General features: G+C 34.3%; 3 protein-coding genes across 5 annotated transcripts in view; 2 read left to right on the top strand and 1 right to left on the bottom strand.

The window, feature by feature from the left end:
* The first annotated feature begins 1381 nt into the window (after positions 1-1381).
* LOC108760081 (tropomyosin-2) lies at positions 1382-4309 on the top strand. 3 transcript variants are annotated; one of them, XM_018505870.1, is made up of 8 exons: positions 1382-1479; positions 1563-1681; positions 2134-2412; positions 2654-2787; positions 3020-3208; positions 3363-3438; positions 3507-3639; positions 3761-4309. In XM_018505870.1, the coding sequence occupies exons 3-8, from the start codon at positions 2173-2175 to the stop codon at positions 3841-3843; spliced, it is 855 nt and encodes a 284-aa protein (XP_018361372.1). In that variant the 5' UTR covers positions 1382-1479; positions 1563-1681; positions 2134-2172; the 3' UTR covers positions 3844-4309. The 3 variants fall into 3 exon arrangements, with proteins under 3 accessions (XP_018361372.1, XP_018361374.1, XP_018361373.1); XM_018505872.1 differs by having other exon boundaries at positions 2108-2412; XM_018505871.1 differs by lacking the exon at positions 1563-1681.
* Positions 4310-5223: 914 nt separating this feature from the next.
* On the top strand, positions 5224-8311 carry LOC108760095 (tropomyosin-2). The gene is made up of 6 exons (XM_018505891.1): positions 5224-5537; positions 5613-5746; positions 5962-6150; positions 6661-6736; positions 6817-6949; positions 7046-8311. Exons 1-6 carry the CDS (start codon positions 5298-5300, stop codon positions 7126-7128), a joined length of 855 nt encoding a protein of 284 aa, XP_018361393.1. The 5' UTR covers positions 5224-5297; the 3' UTR covers positions 7129-8311.
* Positions 8312-9832: 1521 nt separating this feature from the next.
* The window catches only part of Dscam2 (Down syndrome cell adhesion molecule 2), a 133509-nt gene continuing 121154 nt past the window's right edge, over positions 9833-22187 (bottom strand). Inside the window, exons 13-30 of the mRNA XM_018505884.1 lie at positions 21651-21824; positions 21342-21492; positions 20676-20824; positions 20416-20547; positions 19316-19616; positions 18005-18183; positions 17732-17901; positions 17522-17660; positions 17327-17444; positions 16227-16678; positions 15532-15713; positions 14401-14794; positions 12975-13118; positions 12588-12740; positions 11899-12110; positions 11383-11536; positions 11214-11316; positions 9833-10884 (exon numbers count right to left, since the gene is read on the bottom strand). Coding sequence (XP_018361386.1) covers positions 10635-10884; positions 11214-11316; positions 11383-11536; positions 11899-12110; positions 12588-12740; positions 12975-13118; positions 14401-14794; positions 15532-15713; positions 16227-16678; positions 17327-17444; positions 17522-17660; positions 17732-17901; positions 18005-18183; positions 19316-19616; positions 20416-20547; positions 20676-20824; positions 21342-21492; positions 21651-21824 — 3557 coding nt within the window. The 3' untranslated portion in view covers positions 9833-10634. The remainder of the gene's footprint in view (positions 10885-11213; positions 11317-11382; positions 11537-11898; positions 12111-12587; positions 12741-12974; positions 13119-14400; positions 14795-15531; positions 15714-16226; positions 16679-17326; positions 17445-17521; positions 17661-17731; positions 17902-18004; positions 18184-19315; positions 19617-20415; positions 20548-20675; positions 20825-21341; positions 21493-21650; positions 21825-22187) is intronic.

Raw genomic sequence — 22187 nt, 5'->3', positions numbered from 1 at the left:
TATTATAATAAGCGTTGTGTTGTTGTGCTGTTTGCATTTTTTTCGTTATACGGAGCTGTTATTTCAGGGAAATGATGCATTTAAATATTATAATATGCGATATGATCGTATTTGATATCGATATTGTTTTGAACGCTTTTCTTGATATGCCGATATGATCTTGATATATACATATATACATGTATTACATCTTGCCAAAACTCTATGTCAATATGCACCGCTTTTTCAATACTTCGGAATATTTATCGAGCATATATATATGCGCAAAGAGAGTGAAACAACCATTTGCACAGTCTACTATTACTTTTGGATATATCTCGTCTGTGTACATTCGATGGTTGAGTGCATATTTCTACTGAACTGTATTCGACATCTACTGTGTGCCATATGCAAAAATTGTAAAAGTATATTCGGAAACAAAAACTAAAAATGTAACAGTTAAACGAATTCTTTTGTAACATGACTGAACTTATATTATTTTTTATTGTAAGCTACATTTACAATTATGAAAGTCTGCTTATCTGTACACTTGTAAATTGATCAGAAAAATCAATTTCACATACACATAACAACTAAGAAGTATATGATTAACAGTAAAAATATTCGCCTCGCGAAACATCCGTAGAGCTTCATTCGCATAGTTTTTTCATCACATGCAGTATCTTATAATAGCTTAAGCGAATAAGTTACATGTTATAATCTGAGACTGTTATAAAAATAAATCAGTGAAATTATATTAAATATATCTTTCGCTAGATTTAATTGTCTTATTTATTATTATACCATTTTCATTAAATAGGCCATTTTTTATAGACTTATATTTAATTTGTCTTTGTATTTGCTAATTTCTAGATTCATAAAATAAGATCACATAATTTTCATCCCCTTGATTCAACTCTTTAAATTTCTCAATTTATTTCCTAGGCACACGATTTTTTTCACAGTTTCGTAAAACCCTTTTCAGCAGACAGCACATAAAGTTTTAATCTGATTTCAAATGTCGGAGCTATACGTTTATTAGTGTGGTTTCATCGAAAGCTCCCGCGCGTGACATCAACCCGTTCGATAGGCAAGGCTTTGATCAGCGGGAAGATACGAAGTGGGTCCACGCCGATTGACATTTGAATGACTCTTAATGTCGATTGCGGCTATCGTTGTGACGATAGGATCGATCAGGCTGTTTACTATGGGGTGTTGATTACGTGGTCGGCAGAAAACAGGAACGGGATTCTTTTCGAGAGCCGAGAATAGCATGGGAACGAGCGGATATCGCGTTTCGTAGGCAGCCGCGGTGACGACGGCGGAGGGTAAGTTTCGGGACGATAGCCAAAGTCCCCAAGCAATTATAGAATTGGATTGGATCGGGGAGTTCGGGAAGGTGGTCGGTACCGCCGCTGAAATCGGTTTCGTTTTATTTTAGCTTAGCTGTCGAAGGCATCCGGTTGTGCATTCTCCCCGCGGATCATCGTCACGATCACAGTAAGTGTCCTCTTTAATAGGAATTCCTCTGCTCATCCAGTATCACCGCGTGAAATTTATATTAAACGGGTGATGATTAATAGGGTGGTATATGTAAATACATTGAGCGTTGAATGACGGGGTGAAATCTCACGGCGAGTAACATCGAAGTTCTTGTGATTGCACCACTCTTGTCGTCCTTCTTTTAGTCGCTATATTTAAGGTACGGATTTTGCTCACTGCGAATAATTAAGATATTTGTTTAGAATTTTTGATTAAAATCAATTAAAACATTCGCATTTTAATTATATAGAAAGAACGGTAGCTAAAGTAGCTAAAAATGTATAACTAAATTTTCGACAAATAATTTTGTTGAACTATCAAAGTAATCATATAAGATGCTCAAGCTGGTTGCTAGATTGTCAAAACTTGTTGCAGCATTGTTCATCTTACTTGAATTTTTTCCATAATTTTATTTTGATGGCCCAACAAAATTTTCAGATCTGTATATGTACTTAAAATTTTAAATATTTCGAGAAAATAGTTCTTTCTGTGTAAGTGCGCGATTTATGAATTTTATCTGCTCTGATCGCGCATTTGTTAACGTAATTTCCATCTTTCATATTCATCGTCTAAAATTGCACTTTAGCTTTACGAGATAAATGTGATATCCAGAATAACTGATAAGGGGAAAGTCCAAAATCGCTCATTACGATGGAGGCGATCAAGAAGAAAATTGCGGCGTTGAAGCTCGAGATGGATGCCGCAAACGAAAAGGTCGAAGTCAACGAGACGAAAGCGAAACAGGAGAATATAAGAGCAGACAGGCTGAACGATGACCTCAGCGATCTACAGAAACGATTGTCGCAATTGGAACGAGATTATACTGTCACTAAAGCTAACTTAGAGCAATCTACTGCCGATCTAGAACAGTGCGAGAAATCTTGGTCTAAAGTATGTAATATGATTAATAGATTTTCTAAGATCTTCCACAAAGCAAATTTCTTTTTCATAAACTTGTGATAGAATTTCTACAATGAAAACAATTTTTTAAGATAATATGTTCTATTGAAACTCAACTAATGAAGCTATTATAAGAAGCGATCAAAGAAGCTGTAACAATCAGTATTTTAAGTTCCAATACACACGTATTTAAAGAATCTTTTATCACATATCAATTAATCGTGTTGTACAGGCTGAACAAGATCGTACCGTTTTAACGAAGAGAGTGCAAGAGATTGAAGCGAGTCTGACTAAAAAGGAGGAACTACGTCTTTCTGCTACGTTAAAACTGGCACGTGCAACCGAACTTGCGGACGACGCACAGAGGTTTATAAATTCATTGTCATCAGATTTTCATGTTTTATTCAGCCAAAAATGACTGGTCGAATTGACGTTGATTAATTATATAGTGCTATGGACGTTAATTGAAATCGATTTGACTAATTTCTTAATTATTTCTACGGGGTACAAATGTAGTGCATATACATAAAATAAATAGACAAATTATATAAAGCAGGATTCGACAAAGCAATAATGCTGTATCTTTTTTTATATACAGAATGTGTAACGTTTTGGCAGACAGGAGTCGTTTGGACGAGGAACGTATGGAGAAGTTGATGTCGGAATTAAAGGATGCTAGATTAATCGCCGAAGACGCCGATGCGAAATCTGATGAAATAGCCAGGAAATTGCAGTTCGTGGAGGAAGAATTGGAAGCTGCTGAAGAAAGAGTGAAGACTAGCGAGGCGTATGTATAATAATTGTATTATATATGTATAGTTATATTTATATGACACATTATATATATATATATGTACATTTATTATATGTACATATTATACATATATACTTATATATATATATAATATATGTGAATCCTTTTAAAGAAATATTTTTTGTAGAAAAATCGTGGAACGTGAGGATGAACTCTTCATCGTACAGAATATCGTGAAGTCTCTCGAAGTGTCCGAGGAAAAGGTGACGTAATATAATACGCTGTGATAACAATTAGTCGCAACGGCACTTCTCCATTATTTTGATTTTAGGCGAATCAACGGGTAGAAGACTTTAAGGTACAGTTGAAATCCTTGAAAAAGAAATTGAAGGAAGCGGAAAAACGCGCAATCACCGCTGAAAGGACGGTGAAAACTTTACTAAAGGAAGTGGACATGAAAGAAGGTAGGAACGTTCTCGAAGCTTTTATTTTTAATCAGTAAATTTAATCAATATTTTTGGTAAATTAAAAAAATAATGTTTCTATTCTTTCTTTTCTATATCATTGAGAAATTGTTTGTTTTAGACGAACTCAGAGAAGAGAAGGAAAAGTACAAGGCGGTCTGCGACGATATGGACGCGACGTTCGCCGAGATGACAGGATACTAAAGTCCTGCGAACGGATTCGATTTGACTCTCGTTACTACTTTTAACTGCTGCTGCTTCCCGCCGCTTATTCGCTATTTATTGCTATTCATTTTTTAGTTCAACTCGCTATGCTAAATGCCGCTTATATCGCAATGCCGATTTGTTTTGCCTTATGAAGTGCCGTGAACGATATTAGAAATAACTCGCTTCGCGCAATAATCTACTGATGGACAAGGCAATGCCATGCGGCTTGTTACTATAATTGCTTCGCTTTGTGCAATACCTTGCCAAGATCGGCAACTAGTTCACGGTCGTTCGTTATTCGCTGTGTTGATCGAAGATTCAAGATTTCGTCTATTTCTTTTTCTTTCAGAGATGTTGGAGGGATTTAGTGTCGTACGCGCGAGCGAGACCACGATATCGTGCATCCTTTCTACATTTAATGTAAAATCTGTATTTTCAATAAACAGTATCACATATTCTCTAATGAGTTTTCATTATTTCATGCATCGTGCTGTCAATAGACTAGAATAAAGTTTTAAAAAATGACTAAATAAATAAATGATAGAAGTGAGTAGTAACATATTGCTTTTCAGTATAATATTAATATTATTAATAATATTAGGAAAATTAATTATCAATTATTATTAATTAAATTAATAATAATAATAATAATACTAATAAATATTTCTTTAATATTAAATACTATTTATGACATAGATTGACGAAAGATATAACTGCGAAATTGAAATTGTATGAGTATTAACATTTACGCGTTAAAAATATTGTAAAAAATATACAATTCTAAATCGTATAGTAAATCCAAAGATATGTCTGTTATTTTTAATTATAAAATATATATAGCATGTGCTTTTAAAACCCATCTTAAATAGTAATTGTTAAACAAATATAACGCAAAGTAAATGTTTGTCGACCAATGTATCTGCGATCGGCAACGATCATGGGCACCACTGTTTTAAGAAGTCGAAGAATTCGTTTGAGCCTAACTAAAGCGACTGATGTTTTTGTCCTTTTGCATTGCATTAAGCCTATAAAACATTGTTCCCGTCGGTCACTGAATACAGTAACTCACGGGCATTGCATTTTGATACTTCGTTTCTGTAGTAATTAAAAATTCTGTTAACAGGGTGTAAAGCTCAAAATTATCATTATTTGTGCGCGACAAAAAGATACTTCAAAGTGGAAGTGTTTCACACGGAACCATTTTTGAAAAAGCATTCTTGATTGCAATTAAAGAATATAAAACGTAAAAATAATTATCGTAAATTGAACATATAGAAAATAATAAAAGTCTTTGCCACACGATAAAATCAATTAAGTATAATAAAAATCTAATTCTTGCGACTTAATACAGTTATTAAAATAATTCGCTTGAAAGCAACAATTTATCTATTAAAATTTCTATTAGCGTCATTGATTAAAAAGAATATTTCTAATTAATTTCCAACGAAAACATGAATGCCATTAAAAAACGGCTGCAAACGCTGAAGCTCGAGAAAGATCTCGCGATGGACAAAGCTGACCTGTGCGATCAGCAGGCAAAGGAGGCAAATCGAAGGGAAGAAAAATTAAGGGATGAGGTTCGTGAATTGGCCAAAAAGTTGGTGCAAATGGAGCATGATTTGGAAGTGAGTAAGGCCCAACTGATAAAGTCAAACAGGAATCTCGAGATAAAGGAGAGAGTCTATATCGTGGTTAGTGAATTGATTAAGAAATATATCACGCACATCCAAATTCAATTTGTCTTTACGTCAATTGTAAAATTGCAGACGCAATCGGAACTGGCGGTACTTAATAGAAAAATGCAGCAATGCATGCAGAATTTAGAAAAGTCGGAGGAGCGACGTTTGTCGGCTCAAGTAAAGCTCGCGCAAGTCATAGAAACTGCTGAAGACGCAAAGCGGTATATTTCTATATAAAATTTACTCTGTAAAAATTTACTCTGTAAATTTTTTGCTATGAAATGTTTTTTTTACTGGTATATATAATAAATATTTTATATTAATAAATGTTATAAAAATCACTGTAGAGATTAAATTTTTATTGATACAATTATATCGATTGTTTTACAAGAAATATATGATAAGCTATTATAATCATAAAATTATTCTTACTCAGCATCTGCAAAGTCCTAGAGAACAGGAGTAAACAGGATGAAGAGAGGATGGATCAGTTGATGGCGCAGCTGAAGGAAGCGAGACTCATTGCTGAAGACGCTGACACGAAATCGGATGAGATTTCGAGAAAATTGGCATTCGTTGAAGACGAGCTGGAAGCGGCGGAAGAAAGAGTTAAATCGAGCGAGGCGTACGCGACTCTCTAAATATAGCGATTACGTTCTTTTCTGTTGAATCTTTTCTTGCTTCTTTATTTTCAGTTTAAACGGGAATATTTCACAACATATCCTACTTTTCAAGATGTTTTACTTTTGCATGAAAAGTTTCTATATATTTATTAAATCGTGTGCATGGAAATTTCTTTTAATCAAATAAGTAAATAAGAAGACCACATTCGGTTAAAGAGGACTTTACTGAAGAATATTTGTGTGTGAATTTTATAATTTCCAGTCCAAGTAAATTGCGCACTGATATTATTTGTTGATCTTGAAACACAACTTACTTCCTAAATTAAAGCTGAATTACGCAACATCATTAAATTAAATTAACAAGCAATAAGTTAATAATAGAAGCTAATGAGCATCCTTAAAATACTGTAAAGAATTTATTGCAAAAAGTTTTCACTTAATATTGCTTTTTTATTTAAATCTTTTTTATTTAGCTTAAAAGATTTTAACATGTTTGACGTTATATTTTATAGGAAAATTCTCGAGAGGGAGGATGAGTTATTCATCGTTGGCAATATATTCAAGTCCTTGGAGGTGTCCGAAGAGAAAGTAGACATTTTTTCATACTAATAATTTATATTTTTCATATTTAAAAAATTAAGACTGCATAAAGAGATTGTTTGTTGCAGGCTAACCAAAGGGTGGAAGAGTTCAAAGCACAGTTAAAGGAATTAAAAGTAAAATTGAAAGCTGCTGAAAAGCGTGCCATTATCGCTGAGAAAACTGTCAAGATATTCACGAAAGAAATGGACAAGAGGGAAGGTACTAATCATATTATGCATTTTTTATAGATTTTAAATTTTCAAACTTGTTAAAATGATATCAATCGTTATTAATAAATTGTTGTTTACGTTTTAGATTATCTACTAAAAGAAAAGGAAAAATACAAATATATCTGCGACGATTTGGACTCCACGTTTTCGGAGCTTACGGGATATTAAAATAGTCAATAGATTATGAATCGTTCGATTATATCGGTCGTTAATCAGGAGATTCGTATTGCACAAAAACATAAATATAAATTTTCACATTTATCAAATATCTTATGAGGTTCGCCCAGAAAATCGATCCTATGTTTATTTTACACGATATCAATTTATTTAATCGATTCTACGATCGACACAATGCATCGAAATGTCGTACCACAGATTTAATACAGTTTATTTAAATTTAATCGACAATTCGTTTTAATCATACAATCTCCGATCGCAGAACGGAGAAAGAATTTGCGAGCTTCTTCACTTTATGGAGCTCTTACGATGACTCTTTTTGCGCAATCTCGCGCCACGATTGGACCGTCCACGTCACATTCGCGCCGCTAAGCGCTTTCTCTCCCTACAGTGACATAATTAATCATAGTTACAATAACAATTGTGCATTTGATTTGTTCGCTCGCCTCCGCCATCCATATAGATGCAACAATTAAAGTATATTCTCCGAGCTACACGGATTATCGCAAATGGTGACGGGGGATGCACCGAGTTGTGTCACTACATCATCCTTCGAGGACCGTGTAATTATTCGCGATGCAATATAAAAATTCGACAAACCAATCCAAAAATACCTTACCGCGACGAGATTTTAAAGTAACAAATTTTAATCGGATAAATGACGAGATCGTATTTTATTTCAAATTAGCTTCGTGAAAAATTGTATAGTAAAAAATTCGTTGATTAGATTTGTTCGAGATCGTTGATTAATCATTAAATACTTTTTATTAGCTTCTCACATAATTATGACAACGAAGAGAATTAACTGGTCCCCCTGAAAGGTTATACAAGATATATTGACAGAACTCGGCCGGTCCATGACGCAAGAAAAATGTACAAAAATCGTATCGACGAAAATGTCCCGGCAATCACACCAAGAGCAAAACGGTGAATCGTACTTCATCCTCTTCGAAGATTGCTCTATCGAATTTAATCGAACACTACGAGTTTGATTGACGTGCTTCCCTTATATACATTAACGAACGCGACGTACATGCTTGTATGCGCGCGTCTTGATGCCCGTGTACTCAAACATATTGTATTCTACATATGCATTATCTACGGCCTCGTCTTCGTAGTGTCGCGCACAGCTTTTCTTAACTTATTGACATTATCTCGCAATAAAACCCAAAATTCTAAACATTCCTTAATATTATGGCATAACTTGAATTTCTTAATCTCTTCCCTAACAGCACAGACCTCCAAGGAATGTCTTGAGGACGTCCGTATGTCTTTTGGACATCCTAAGGGTATCCTCAGGATGTATTCCGAATAAAATGTGCTATTAGGATTCCTACTTCTTTTTTTCCACAAGATTAAAATTATTATCGTTTTATATGATAATGTACTGTAAATTCGGAGCAGCTTCCTTCGCGCTGAAATAAACTAGAAAGTGGAAGTACGTACGCCATCACAGATATCTGAATATAAAATATCGTATAGTATACTTAACTATTTAAAGTGACGTTTGTCGGCGAGAGAAAATGGGTCAAACAGGGGTTTTTTTTTACATTAAAAACGTTACCACGATCTTGGTAAAAGTTACAAAAACATGTTTCTTTTTTTTCATTCCGGAGTACATAAAGTGATCTCAATTAGATCCTTTAAGGTCGCGGTAAGTAGTCTGCGGAATGGCAGTGTCGTGGAAATATTGGAAGCTCGCGACGCGGTAGGATGCACGCGTAATTAATTAATTCTAATGGCAATTTTTCATAGTACTTTCGAGTTCAGTCTGAAAAGGAAAGTCGTTCCGTTGGTACGACTTATTGCATAATAGTAAGATTGGTCGCGTCGGATCACAAAGTCTCGAAGGTGCACGACATTAGAAGAGAGATCTCTGAAGAAGGAGAGAACCGTGGTTCTCCTTCAAATGTCTTGGCCGAAATTTATACAGAACAGAAAAATGAGATTGTGCTACGATTAGCTTCGTAGCTTCGTACTCGATTCTTCCGATCGTGTAACGCGCTCCGCGTACAGGAAAACGTTCTACATAGAAGTCTTAGGTTTAATAACGGACTTAAAGTAATCAACGGTACTATTATATATATATATTCGTACGTATATAAACTTTACAATGCAACAGAGCCGAACCGTCAACGATCCGCTTTTTGGAGACTTGGAAGTCCGGTCTCTTCTCCTTTCTTATTCGTTCTCATCCCAATTTTTAATAACATGCGCACATGTACCGAATACAGGATGAGCATGATTTCCAGAATAGCGACAGTTTCGAGCTGCTTTGTATATTTATGAGAAATAAAAACGAAAACTTATTAAATGTTAATAATATAAAAACAAAATTTGGACATTAGAAAAATTAGATTATATAAATATAAACTGAATTATAATAATTTAATATAAATAGCGGTAAATATTAGTATCTATATAATATATATAAGAAATAAAATTATAAGCAAATAGTCAATAACGTATCATAACAAATATCTTTCCATAAATATAAATACATTAAATCTTAGTCTCACAATCAATTGCAAGTGAAATATATTCACTTTAAATAATATTATAATATGTATATATAAAATTTTGTAATAATTAATTGTTATAATTTTTTGATAATCTGTTTTGTAATAATAGAAATTATTAAAAAGAATAAATAAGACGAAGAAAAACTGATATAAATAAAAAAAAAACTTCTCAGGATGGAAGATGCAGCCTGTCACCTGTCTTGTTCATGATACGCGAAGTACTCTCCCATGCTCTGTTCGTACATACAATTAAGTCTTTGGTCTCGAATGGATCGCCCGCCGGCGAAACGACTCGCAGCGGTCTGAGCAAATTGTCGTTTTGGCACGCATTCGTACACGCGATTCGACGATCATCCACGCATTCGGACTTGGACTCACTCACGCACTTCACGCATTCCACGCATGTGTATTATCTCGCGTCGCGTTATAGACAAGGAAGAGGAGAAGCACGTACTTATAGATACTTTCGACTAGTTCTCTCGGCTCGATCAACGAAGACACACGTTTATAGAAGAGGTCTTATAGTGTCGCGTTCTGTCATTATATAGCTGTAAGTATATCGTTGATTAAATACTGTAAAAGCTAATATCTGCAATGCAAAAACTTATTTTTATATTGTAAAATAATAGTGTAACTTAAGTATTTCAGGGATTTAAGATTTTTCATCTCTGGCAAGAAATCATCTTCTACCTGATTTTATATGCACACACGTGTGTTTCTCTATAATCGTTCATCTTCGTTGTCTCGATCCTTCCTGATCTTATTTATGCACGCCTCTCCCTCGATCATCATTAACGAGCAGAACGTAATTTACCTATCGTCGACAGAAGACGTGGCAGTCGATTGGCCCTACGAATGGCCACGAGGAAATTCTTGACGAGACACGAAGGGAAGAGATCAATTTACCTAATCTTTGGCCCACGGAGTTAAGAGAAAAAGGGGCTACCGTGGGGATTGTGACATCCGGGGGACAGATTAGACGGCGATGGAGTAATCCGAGGAGGGATTATTCTGAGTGCTTGGCCGCGACCACAAAGAGCTTCGCAGCCCCAGTTTCAGTTTCTTCAGAGAGTCGATGTCGCACTCGGCCTCGCTGAGCTCCGGTCGGTCTCCGTTCCCCGGCGTGGGTACAACCGCCCCCTGATTGCTGCCGACGAACGCGGTCTCCGCGACCGAGATCGGCGGTAACAGTGTGCGTAAAGAGCTCCTGCTGGGAACATGCCATCTTACGAGATAGCCAAAAGAAACAAGCTTACTGATGGATGTTGTGAATGAACGTTTTGCAGTAAGGGATTAATCAAGTGATTAAATGATATGCACCTCATTAACTTAGTATAATAATTTTTATAATATAATTTTTTAATAATTTTATTATAATAACTGCAGCTACATGATTTTTAAAATTTGATTTACACAATGCAAATGTGCATTGGTAAAGGTTTGACTCAGAATCACTCAAATTGTATTTTTGTATATTTTAAAATTGAAAATTATGACAAAGTGTGTGTGTGGAATTGGTTATTAATTTATACATTTTGCTATTTTATTCGTTACCTTGATCGCCCCCTCCGTGGCAGTGACTTCTGTTCGGACATTGGAGAAATGTCCGAAGACGTGCTCGACGTGCCGTGATAGATAAAGTCCGAGACCGCGCGAACTGAAACGACAGTGCATTAGAATATCGATTAGTTGAGGTTTTAATAAATCTCAGATTAGAACATACTATGTTTTAATTTTCCAGCGTCCAGCTGATTCGACGATTCCGTGCGCGAGCTTATCAGTTGGTCCGGGTCAGACTCGCTCTCGTCGCTCTCGACATCGCCTGGGGTTTGCTGCTTTCTCTGCTGCCGCCTTCTCGACGAGACGCTCTTCATGCTCTGCACAGATTGGATCTTTGTGTGCAAAATACAATTTATAAGAAAATTCTAAATCAGTTCTAATTTCCAACCGAGTTGCATTGTTAATTAACAGTTATATTATTTACAATTTGTACAAATTAAAAATATTATAAGTGTGTGATTTAATATAATATATATGTAAATATAATATATAATTTAATAGTTTAATATATTTAATAATTAATAATTTAATATTATATATATATGTATATGTATATGTATATATATGTATACATATAGTATTCCATATTCCACAAACGCATGTATAATAACATTTACAATGAATTTCAAAACTGAATCAAGTAATAAATAAAATTTTAGTAAAAGAAAGAGGCGTATACCGTCGCCGCCGGTGGAGGGCTCGCGCACCCTTCGGTCATGGCATGCTCGTGATACATGAAGCTGTGTAGAAGAGTGTTGTTCGGGTGGAGACCGGCCGCTGTGGCCTCCGCCGCGCCTCCCAGTCCGCCCAATGCGCCCAATCCTGCCAGGCTTCCCCCGCCACCCTCCGAAAGCTGGAACGTAGCGTACGGCGAAATGTCCTCCGCTGTCTCTGTAACCCATCAGAGGCATTGCCTACCTTTCAAATCGCGTCGGGCTAATTGTCTCAGTCGTTCATCCGTTTCGATCTCATATTCATGAACGAAAACGCACAAAATTGTTTTATCTTTCAATTTAATAATATTATTTCTTACTGCACTAAGACACTAATTTGTGATTACTTTTCATTTTTAAGACTGATTGAAGAATATTAAAGAGATTTTTTCAATTTAAATTAATTAATTCTGATGTGCTTTAAAAACGAATAATATGATAGACACTTTTAAAAAATTAAAAAAGAAATTTTTTTAACAAAATTAAAAACAAATTTTAAGTAAGAGAAAAAAAATGTTTAATAAAATTTTATTAAAATTTATTTCTTTAAGCAGTCTTGTTTTACTGTTGAGCGGCGCTAAAGCCGGCTCGTACCTGCGCAACAGTAATTATAGTACCAAACCTGGTAGTTGTCCATATCGTAACAAAGGTTCACCTGGAATCTTGTCGGGCCCTGCACCCGTATTTGCCGCTTGTTGTAATGCCACCTTATGTATCGTGGCATAATAACGTTCTCGCTGTGTCTCCGCATTCTGTTGATTCTCTTGCGATTCTTTCATCGGCCGTTGCATTTGACCTCCCAAGTATCCTGACAAACACGTTAGTCCTTCTTTACTATACAAATTAAATATTTATTTAAATATCAAAAGACATATAAAAATAATTGAAGCGGAAGGAATACTAAAATAACTATTTAAATATAAAACTTATAATATTTATTTAACAAATTTATAATATAATGTTTAAATATAATATAAAGATAATTTTACGAGAAAAATCTAAGAGGCAATATGTAATTGCATGTTCATTAAACTGAACTTACTATTCTTCCAGCGAAAGGCAACGATCACCGCTGCGGCGACCAAGGCGACAGTAGCCACTAGCAATGGCAGTATCACCTTAACATCCGCATAAAACGGCATGGCCGACGTCATCCCGCGTTTCGACAATCCTGGCGGCGGTGTTTCTGCAAAGTTACAGGAACACAGTGCTTTTGGATATAAACCTTTCAATTTAGTCTCATCGGACGATGCGGACGCATCTTCAATCACCATTATCTTCCGATGAAAGTTGCGTTATATTAATCTTTAAACGCCTCTCTAAGGGAATAACACACTGATGTATGGCAACCTAATTTTTTTTGGTTGCTTATAATTTTCATAAAAATAAACATATTGTGAAAAGTTTTTTTCCAATCAAAACGTCCAACATTAAGGAGTATAACGGTACTCAATAAATGTGTATGTATCTTTATTAATAAAAAAAGTTATAATTAATGTAAAATTAACGGAAAATAGCCAAAAAAAATTAAATTTTTTAGAGGCAAAATTACTATAAAGGATTTATTTGCGGGAAGTTGTTTGGAATGACGTATTATACAACATACTAGAAAAGTCCTGACCGCCAACGGACTTGGAAAACTTTCCAGCTTCAAAAAATTGATAAAAAATGCAGTTTTTTAAAAATATCTCGGAAAGTATTTATTTTATCGAAGGTTATTATCAGAAAGTATTTATTTTATTAAAGACCATTATCAGAAAGAAAGTTGATAAAATTACAAGCAATTAATTTTTTTTTTAAGGTCATACGATCAATACTTTTCGTGATAGAATTTTTTTTTTAATGTATTTTTGGTCACACAAAACATTTCGAAAATATTATGAAACAATTTTTCACCTTCTTTTCGTAAATATCTCAGATCTTCTCTGACTACTTTTACGTATAAAATACAAGCTTCTTATAAAATTGAAGGTTACTACAATTCCCTACAAAATGTTTTTTATTCATCCTTGTACGACCAATAATTTCCGAGATATGACTTTAAAAATGTTTCCTTTTATTTTTGAACACAATTTATTTTTGACGTTTTATATAAATATTTCGGATTCGGCTACTCAATTATGTAAAAAGTACTTATAATAAAATCAAAAAGATTTTAAATTCCTTACAAAATTATTTTTTATTGAATAGTTCGTACGATGAATAGTTATCGAGATATAAGTAAATTTTCTCAAAATAATACATTTTAATGAATAACTTGCTTGTGACTTATCGTATGTAAAAAACGTACACACACACACAGTCTTAAAGCTTATGGAATTAGCTTGAAAATGCTTTCCTTTTAACCCCGTACGACCAATGGTTCCTGAGGTATGGTGTTTCAAAGACATTATGGGATCCTCAATTATAGAAAAGGCGTTTAAGGATTAAGTTTTCATATGCATTAGTTGATCTATATTCAAACTTACCACCCTCCTTCGTCAACGTTACAAACGTAAACTCCGCTTGATTGCTGCCGGCCACGTTGTGAGCCTCGACTTTGAGTTGGTAGACTGAGCTAGGTGTTAAATTAGTTACGACGAATCGCCGTTGCATCTTGACATTGTTCGATACCAAAGTCCAATGAAACTCATTTATTGGCCTATACTGTATAACGAAATATTTTATAGGGCAACCATTATCAGGCCAGACGTGCAATCGTAGCACTAAAGTGGTAGAATTTGGGCTAAGGAAGGCAGCCGCCGGTGGGATGGCCGGAGCTTGACCCTGAGTTCGAACTGAGAGCACCGGTGACGATGGACTGCTACCGATTTTATTATGCGATGTTAGATATAACTGATACGTGTTTCCGCACAGGAGCCCCTGTTAAAGTAATTACAATTTCGATCAATTTAGTTTCAAGGCTAACAATTTCCAACGTACAACTTTTTCAATTAAAAAGTTCATATTAATATATAAGGTTTTCATTAATAGTTCATTATTCAGAATATGTGTTAACTTTAATTTACGCTATCATTTTAATTATTATTATTAATACTATATGTTAATTGTATTGCATTTTTTGTAATAGACTCTTGTATAATACGTATTGTACAGATTTTTATAACGTTTACAACCAATTTATTATGTGGCAAAGTATCTAATATTACCTTTTTAAACTGTGATTTAATATAATTTGCGCAGTTTCGAATATATTGCAACGACCGTTAAAAATTTTTTAAATAAGATTATTTCTAATATAGATTTATTTTGCTGATAGTTTTATCAAATTAAAGCTTTGTGTGTTATTATATGATTTTATAAATTTAATAAAATTTATAAGTCCTTTTTGTATTAAGATAAAATAAAAATAATTTCTTGTTACAATATAATATCGGATATTACTTTTTATTTCTCTAAAATAAAAAAAATATTCTAAATTTTGTATAGATTCTCACAGTTAATCTCGCATAATACGGACTTCTATATAGAATCTGCGCGTGTATTATATGCAGGATTTATTATGTTGTGATCTTTGTATGCTTGACAATTTGTATGCTTGAAACAAGTAATATTTTTTTATTAACAATTAATATTACAAATTAATCTCAAGAAATTACCTTTAGCTCGTGGCTAGTAGCATGGCGAGATAGTTGTAACTCATCAAGGGTACCATGAGCAGTTCGATAATACAGTGTGTAACCCGTCAAAGGTGCACCACCATTATGTTCGGATTTCCAATGTAATAACACGCTGCTCGACGTAGAGCTAGTTACATACAATACAGGCGCACTCGGTGGAACTGTAACAGTAAATTTTATACTATAGTGTATTCTAGACTAGACTAATAGTCTGCAAAATTAGAGTTTATATAATATAAGTTGATTTAGCGATTATCTATTAAAACCTATTTAACAGAATATTAGCTTCGTCATTATGTAGCAGCAATTATTATACATCATAATAGCTACGAACAAATGGATTAATAATTATTTTGATATTAATCCTCTGTCTGCAATATGAGTCTTTTTTTTTAGCACAAATGCGATTTCAAATTTCTCCGAAAAAGAAAAGACCAGAATTCGGTTCCCTCTAAATATCTTATTAAAAGAAACTACTTGAGGTAATGTGTAATATAGACAAAGATTAATCTTGAATTTTTTTATATTAAAAAAAGCCAGTAAAAATATTAGATCGAACAAAGAGAGTAAAAATATGATTGTAGACGAAGGATTACAATACTCTCTTGTATAAGATTCTTACTTTGCCCTTTAAAATTATGAAAATAAAGAAGAGAATTTATCGCAATAATCACCTTGCACCGTAAGGGTATAATGCAGCTTGTCACTGCCTTGAGAATTCTCCACCTGACAGGTATAATTTCCACTGTCCTGTGATTGCAGATTTGATAACACGAGTTCTCCGGTCGTTAGGATCTGCACATTCCTGGTGGAATCGGTGCGTATCTGCTCCGTGGTACTCTTGTACCAGTCTCTTGTCGGATCCCCGACCGCGTTGCACGTCAAAGTCGCCGAACCCCGCCATGGACGCACCACATGGCCGCCGAAGGACGTGATCCTGGCTGGCACACGATTCGTCGGTACTTGCGCAGCCACTCTTGAACTTTGGCCCTCGCCCATTCGTGTGCTACCAGTCACCCAGAATTGATACTCGACGTGTTGCTGCAGATCAGTCGCCTCGAAATACGTGCTCGACGCCGGTAATGTCTTCTTGCCGTGATTGAGCTCCTCTCGTCCGTCGACGACTCTGTGGAATGTTCTTATTATCTGTACTTTGTCAAATATATATATTTGAAAGGTTTTAATTCACACAATAAATTCACATAGATCTTATTTGACAAAAAACATTTTATACTTATATTAAAATGGTCCTTGTTAACATTTTTTATGTTAAATTTTTAATAGTGTAAATTTAATATAATATGATTGTATTATATATTTGAATATTTTATGTTAAATTAATACTTAATAGTTTTTAGTGTTAAAATAACACAATTTGTAAGTAAGTGAATAATTAACATAAAAATAATGTATTTTAAAATATATGATAAATGAATAAAATGTGTTAATTTAACATATTGTAAATGTTAATTTTATGGAGAAAAAATATGCTTCCAGATTTTGTTTAAAAACTGTCAATATTATATTTTTTGTATTAATTTTTTTACATAACATTCGTGTTATTTCCTAGCATATTCATTTTCTGTTTAAATAAATACAAAAATTTGAATAGATTAATTGGAGCATATGAAATGTGTAATTAAATTTAACATAAATTTTTCAACTGCGTAGAAAACTAATTATACGAAATATCTTAAATTGCAAGAACAGAAGTTTTTTTTACAAATGAAGCGCAAAAGATACAAATTTTGATTTACTTATATATTTTTACTACCTTGTATAAAGATTGTATTTCGTAATAACTCCGTTTGGCTCAAGCGGTGGTAGCCATGAGATGAAAAGAGCCTGTGGTGAACTCACGACGACTTTAATATCAGCTGGACTGCCTGGCACTAAATAAAAAAAGTAAAAAAAGGTATTTATTAAAACTTTGTCAAAGAAAAAGATTATTCCGAGATAAATAAATCACCGTCTTCCTCCGTCTGGCAGTAAATCGTAGCAGAAGGCACACCGTCACCAATTCTGGTATAAGCCAAAACCTGGATAGTATAATTGGTGTATCGTCTGAGCCCAGTTAAAACCGTTGTCAGAGCACTTGTTTTACGAACCTAATTATGCAATCAACTAATTAATTAAGATAAGAGAACACATGAATAAATTAATTTGATAGGATATTCACCTCCATCTCGTCCACACCTCGCCACGCGTCCGCCAAAATTGGTTCGTAATTTAATTTATAACCCTGGATAATACCATTACTGTGAGTGCTGGGCGGGGGTTGCCAGGACACTTGCAAGGATTGGGAAGACAGTGCCACGCACCTCACATCTTCTGGTGGCATGCTGGGAACTACAAATAGTTATTTCCAGACGATTATTACCTTAGAAATTTATCTTAGAAAATAAAAAAGAAAAAAATTTCAACGAAAAAGACTTGAAACTTCAATAATCACCATCTTCCAAGGTCTGCGTGATTAGTGGTTCACACAAAGGTCCTGGCCCCACCTGATTATAAGCTCGAACGACAAGGGTATATCTGGTGTATGGCCTGAGACCTGTAAGTCGAAGTTCTCCGCCTCCTTCCTCTCCGTCGCCCGAGACGGAGCTGAAGTTGTACGATGGATTGTTTGAGCTGAAATCATAATCCCCTGACTATGCTACTCAACCTTCTGGTAAGGAATTTATCCACAATTATTGAAAAATTTATTTATATTTGTTCTTATTTTTATACATCGAATTGGTGTAATTTCAAATTTATTTTATTTCCCAACAAAAACAATTTAGAAAGGAGTTAAAGCCGAGCATGAGCATTTAAGCATTTAATTATAATCAATCTCTTCATGTATTATTATCTTCACATAATATAGGGTGACCAAAAAGTTTAGCAACGAAGTTTTGTGTTTACCAAATCAATATTATACTCAAATAGTAAGCTGACGTTATTTGTCGTCATTTTTATAATAAAAATAAAGATGTCATTTTGCCGTTCAAATAATAATAAATAACGTCAGTTTACCTGGATAGTAATGTATTTTTAAAAAAACAATCTTTAAAAAATGATAGTTATATCTTATTAAATATCAAAAAGATTTTGCATCAAAAGATTTTCATCAGTTAATGAATTAAAGACCGTTCTATTCGCTATCTCGAAGGATTTATCCGTGGAAAGACGCGCGTCGTTGAAGCTTTCTAGGAACACTTTAAAGATTGTATCGAAGGTAAAGATGGCCATTTGGAATGTTAATTATTATTTAAAAAGATATAACACTTCAGAGTTCGTTCTTTTTTTTGTAAATATACGTTTTAATGATTTGATAAACAAAACTTTGTGGCCATTCTAGTAAAAGTTTTTCTAAAAATTATATATAAATTAGGATACTTCAGAAATACTGAGAAATTCTACATCTTTTCTTAAAATTTTTCGTATATGTAAATTCTGAGATTCTCTAAAATTTTTCATTTTATAATGTCTGAAAAAATTGAAACTAATTTCTGAAAAATTTTTAATTTTTTCAAATTTCATAAGATTTCATCTAAAATTTTTTGTAAAAAAAATTTATAAAATTAATTAAAAATTTTGAAATTTACATAAAAATTCTGAAAATTTATATAAAAAATTCGAAGAAAAATTTTTACCAGGATAAACTTTTTTGTCATCCTGTTTTTCTTCAATATTTTACATTTTACACGATTGGCTATAATATTCCTTACTTCGAATTATATATATATTCAGTTAGGATTTAATTTTTTTGTAATAATTATACCTCGTTTCCTTATAACCGACATTGAAACCCTGTATGTCACCATGGCGAAGCTCCAATAAAGGCGGTGACCAAGTGACGAGGATTTCGGACGAGGAGAGAGGTCTGGCTGCGAGATTCATTGGCGGACCAGCTGGTTTCTGTGGTTCGGTTCTGACAAGAAGTTCCGCTGAAGGAACAGATCGGCCTGCTGGACCTTCCGCTATCACGCGTATGGTGTATCTCGTGGCGGGTTTCAAATCGTCGATTAATGCCGCATATGGCAAGGGTGGCCCAGTAAACTCTTGTTGCTGCCATATTCCGCCTAGCATTTTAATTTATAAGTGTTAGAACTTTTCTTGAATAAAATTTGTATTAAATTGAGAAACAACGAGTTTTTATTCAAGAAAATCGGAATAAGAGAATATTCAAAAAATTTATTAAATGATTAATTTATGAAAGAATTTAATAGATATTTGTTAAGTTAAATTGTGTTCATCGATCTCATAATGTATTATTTCTTGTATTTTCTTGCACTTTGCGCATTTTCTTCAGTGCAATATTAATTAAAACTTCATGTACTTCAGTACATCAAATGTACAATAATAAGTTGAATTAGACTGCTATATGAATAAATGAAATAAGTAAAGAAAGACCAAATATAATCGAGGCTATATCTCGATGCTTAATTAATTTTTAATATTATTATTTTAGCTTCAATTTATGATTGCGTTTCAAGTCCAACAGTATTTGGCGCGTAATTTATATGTATACAGAAAAAAATATTACATTGTGTGCCACAACCAGAAATAATGATAATTTTCGCATCAATATATTTATTGGTTGCGATAACCGTAAGATGGACATATCTTAAATATTTACAGCCATAAACCGTTAAGACATGCCAATTTTACGATTGTCACAATCGTTTTTATAACTAAAAAGTGTATTGATGGGCAACGTTTGGTCGTGGCAATCGTAGCCGTTTATTCCGTGTATAATTAGAAGATGTATTAAAAATTTACATATAGAATTATTAGATACCAAGATGCGGTCTTGACCTATATTTGGTTCTTCTTTACTTATTTTATCGAATTGATGTAAAATAATATTTGCGAATTTACCTTCGCCCTCTTTATACTGAAGAATATATTTAGTGACCTCGCTAGTGTCCTGCGACTTATGCTGCCACTTAACGTTAATGCTGCGACTAGCCACCATGGCAGTTTCTAGGGCGCTCGGCGGTTGAGGCGGTTCTAAAACATGCGGAATTCGATATTAATGCACTCGTGTGACGATATACGTGTATATAGCGCAAGAGTATTGCATTTGGAATTCAATTATTCTATATCGGGACGAATTGACCTATAAACCCATACCGTACCTTGCACGAGGAGTTGCACCAGTTGCTGATCGCGCCCATAAAGATTGTTCGCTTGACAAAAGTACGCACCGCTGTCAGCTGCTTCCGCCGATGAGATTTGCAATTGCGCGATGACACCGTCCGGCGTTACTTCCTGCTTCACTGCGACGCTTTATAAATGAATTTATAAAAGTTCATTAAAAGCTCTGTGAAAAGGGCGCAACTATGAAATATTCATGTATCGTAGCATCAAAAGTGGTATGCTAATATTTTTGGTACAAACTCCACCTTTGAACAACAGCATTTCAGTATTCTCTTGTTAATAAACGGATTATATTTGACCCTTTTAACCGGGATATATATGGCTCTCCTGAATTTTTCAAGTGGATGCGTTTCACATGCCTGCGTATGCTCCCTATTATCAGCCCGGAATGCATTATTAATACCGTCGCATCTCATTTGCTAAATTCCGCTCGACACGATCGATTTATCGACACTAACGTGCCGTTCGCAATTATAAACCATCCGTTCCATACCGAACGACACGATAATCTAACGAAAATCGCAGCGGGCGCAGAGATTTTGCTCCGTTTTAGTTAATTCATCACGATCGTATCGATTTTCACGCGCGTCGCTGTCAGTCCATTCTTCTCTATGATTCTATATGTATGGTTAATCTCGACTTACCGGTAATTCGTCGAGGGATTCAACTCGCTTTTACCACCTTTCAGCCAGGTAACGGTAACCGGCTTATCGCCGTGTACTTCGCAGTGTAACGTCGCCGTGTCCCCTTTCTTTACAGTAACAAGTCTTGAAGGCGCCGCAAAATATGGAGACGCTACACAGTCGTAAAACAATATTTTTAAAAATGTAAGTTCAATGATTTAGAATTTCAACGTTTCAAATTAAATGCGAACGTTTTTGTGTTGTTAATACAATATAATATTGAGCGAAATATTTAATTACAAAATGAATTGCGTGATGCACTTTACTCACAATTGACTTTTAATTGCACGACTTTGCCTAAACCGCTTCCAATGCCATTACTCGCATGGCACAGATAGAAGCCTTCTCTGTCTTCTTTCACGTGTTGCAGCAATAGAGTGCCGTTGCTGAGGATCTTGGTGTAAGTTCTTTCGCGCAACTCCTCGTAATCACCGGCTTTGCTTCCTGTTAACAAGTACCCCGTGAGAAAGTCAAGCCGATTGGTGCTCAACTTATGTGAAAAAAATTTTATCGCGCTTTCTTGACTCGTGGAAAGAAGTGATATTTTATTAATACACTACCGGAAATTGCAACATCAAAAAGTAAACATTTAATTAAGACAAAACTGTATCCCAGACAACACGTACTGTCAAAAAAATCTCTTTATGATGTCTTTTAAATAACTTTTAGACATGTATGTCCGAAATAACGTCTTTATGATATTTTTATAACGTTTTATTAGACATGCATGTTGTCTGGGATGTTATCTTTCATGGGAACCGTATATAACTTGTTTAAGAAATCTACGTTAAATATTAAATTCAACTC

The sequence above is a fragment of the Trachymyrmex cornetzi genome, unplaced genomic scaffold, assembly GCF_001594075.2.
Source record: "Trachymyrmex cornetzi isolate Tcor2-1 unplaced genomic scaffold, Tcor1.1 scaffold218, whole genome shotgun sequence".
Classification (NCBI taxonomy): Eukaryota; Metazoa; Arthropoda; class Insecta; order Hymenoptera; family Formicidae; genus Trachymyrmex; species Trachymyrmex cornetzi.
Note: the sequence above shows the minus strand (reverse complement) of the source record. Positions and strands in the feature narration are given on the sequence as shown.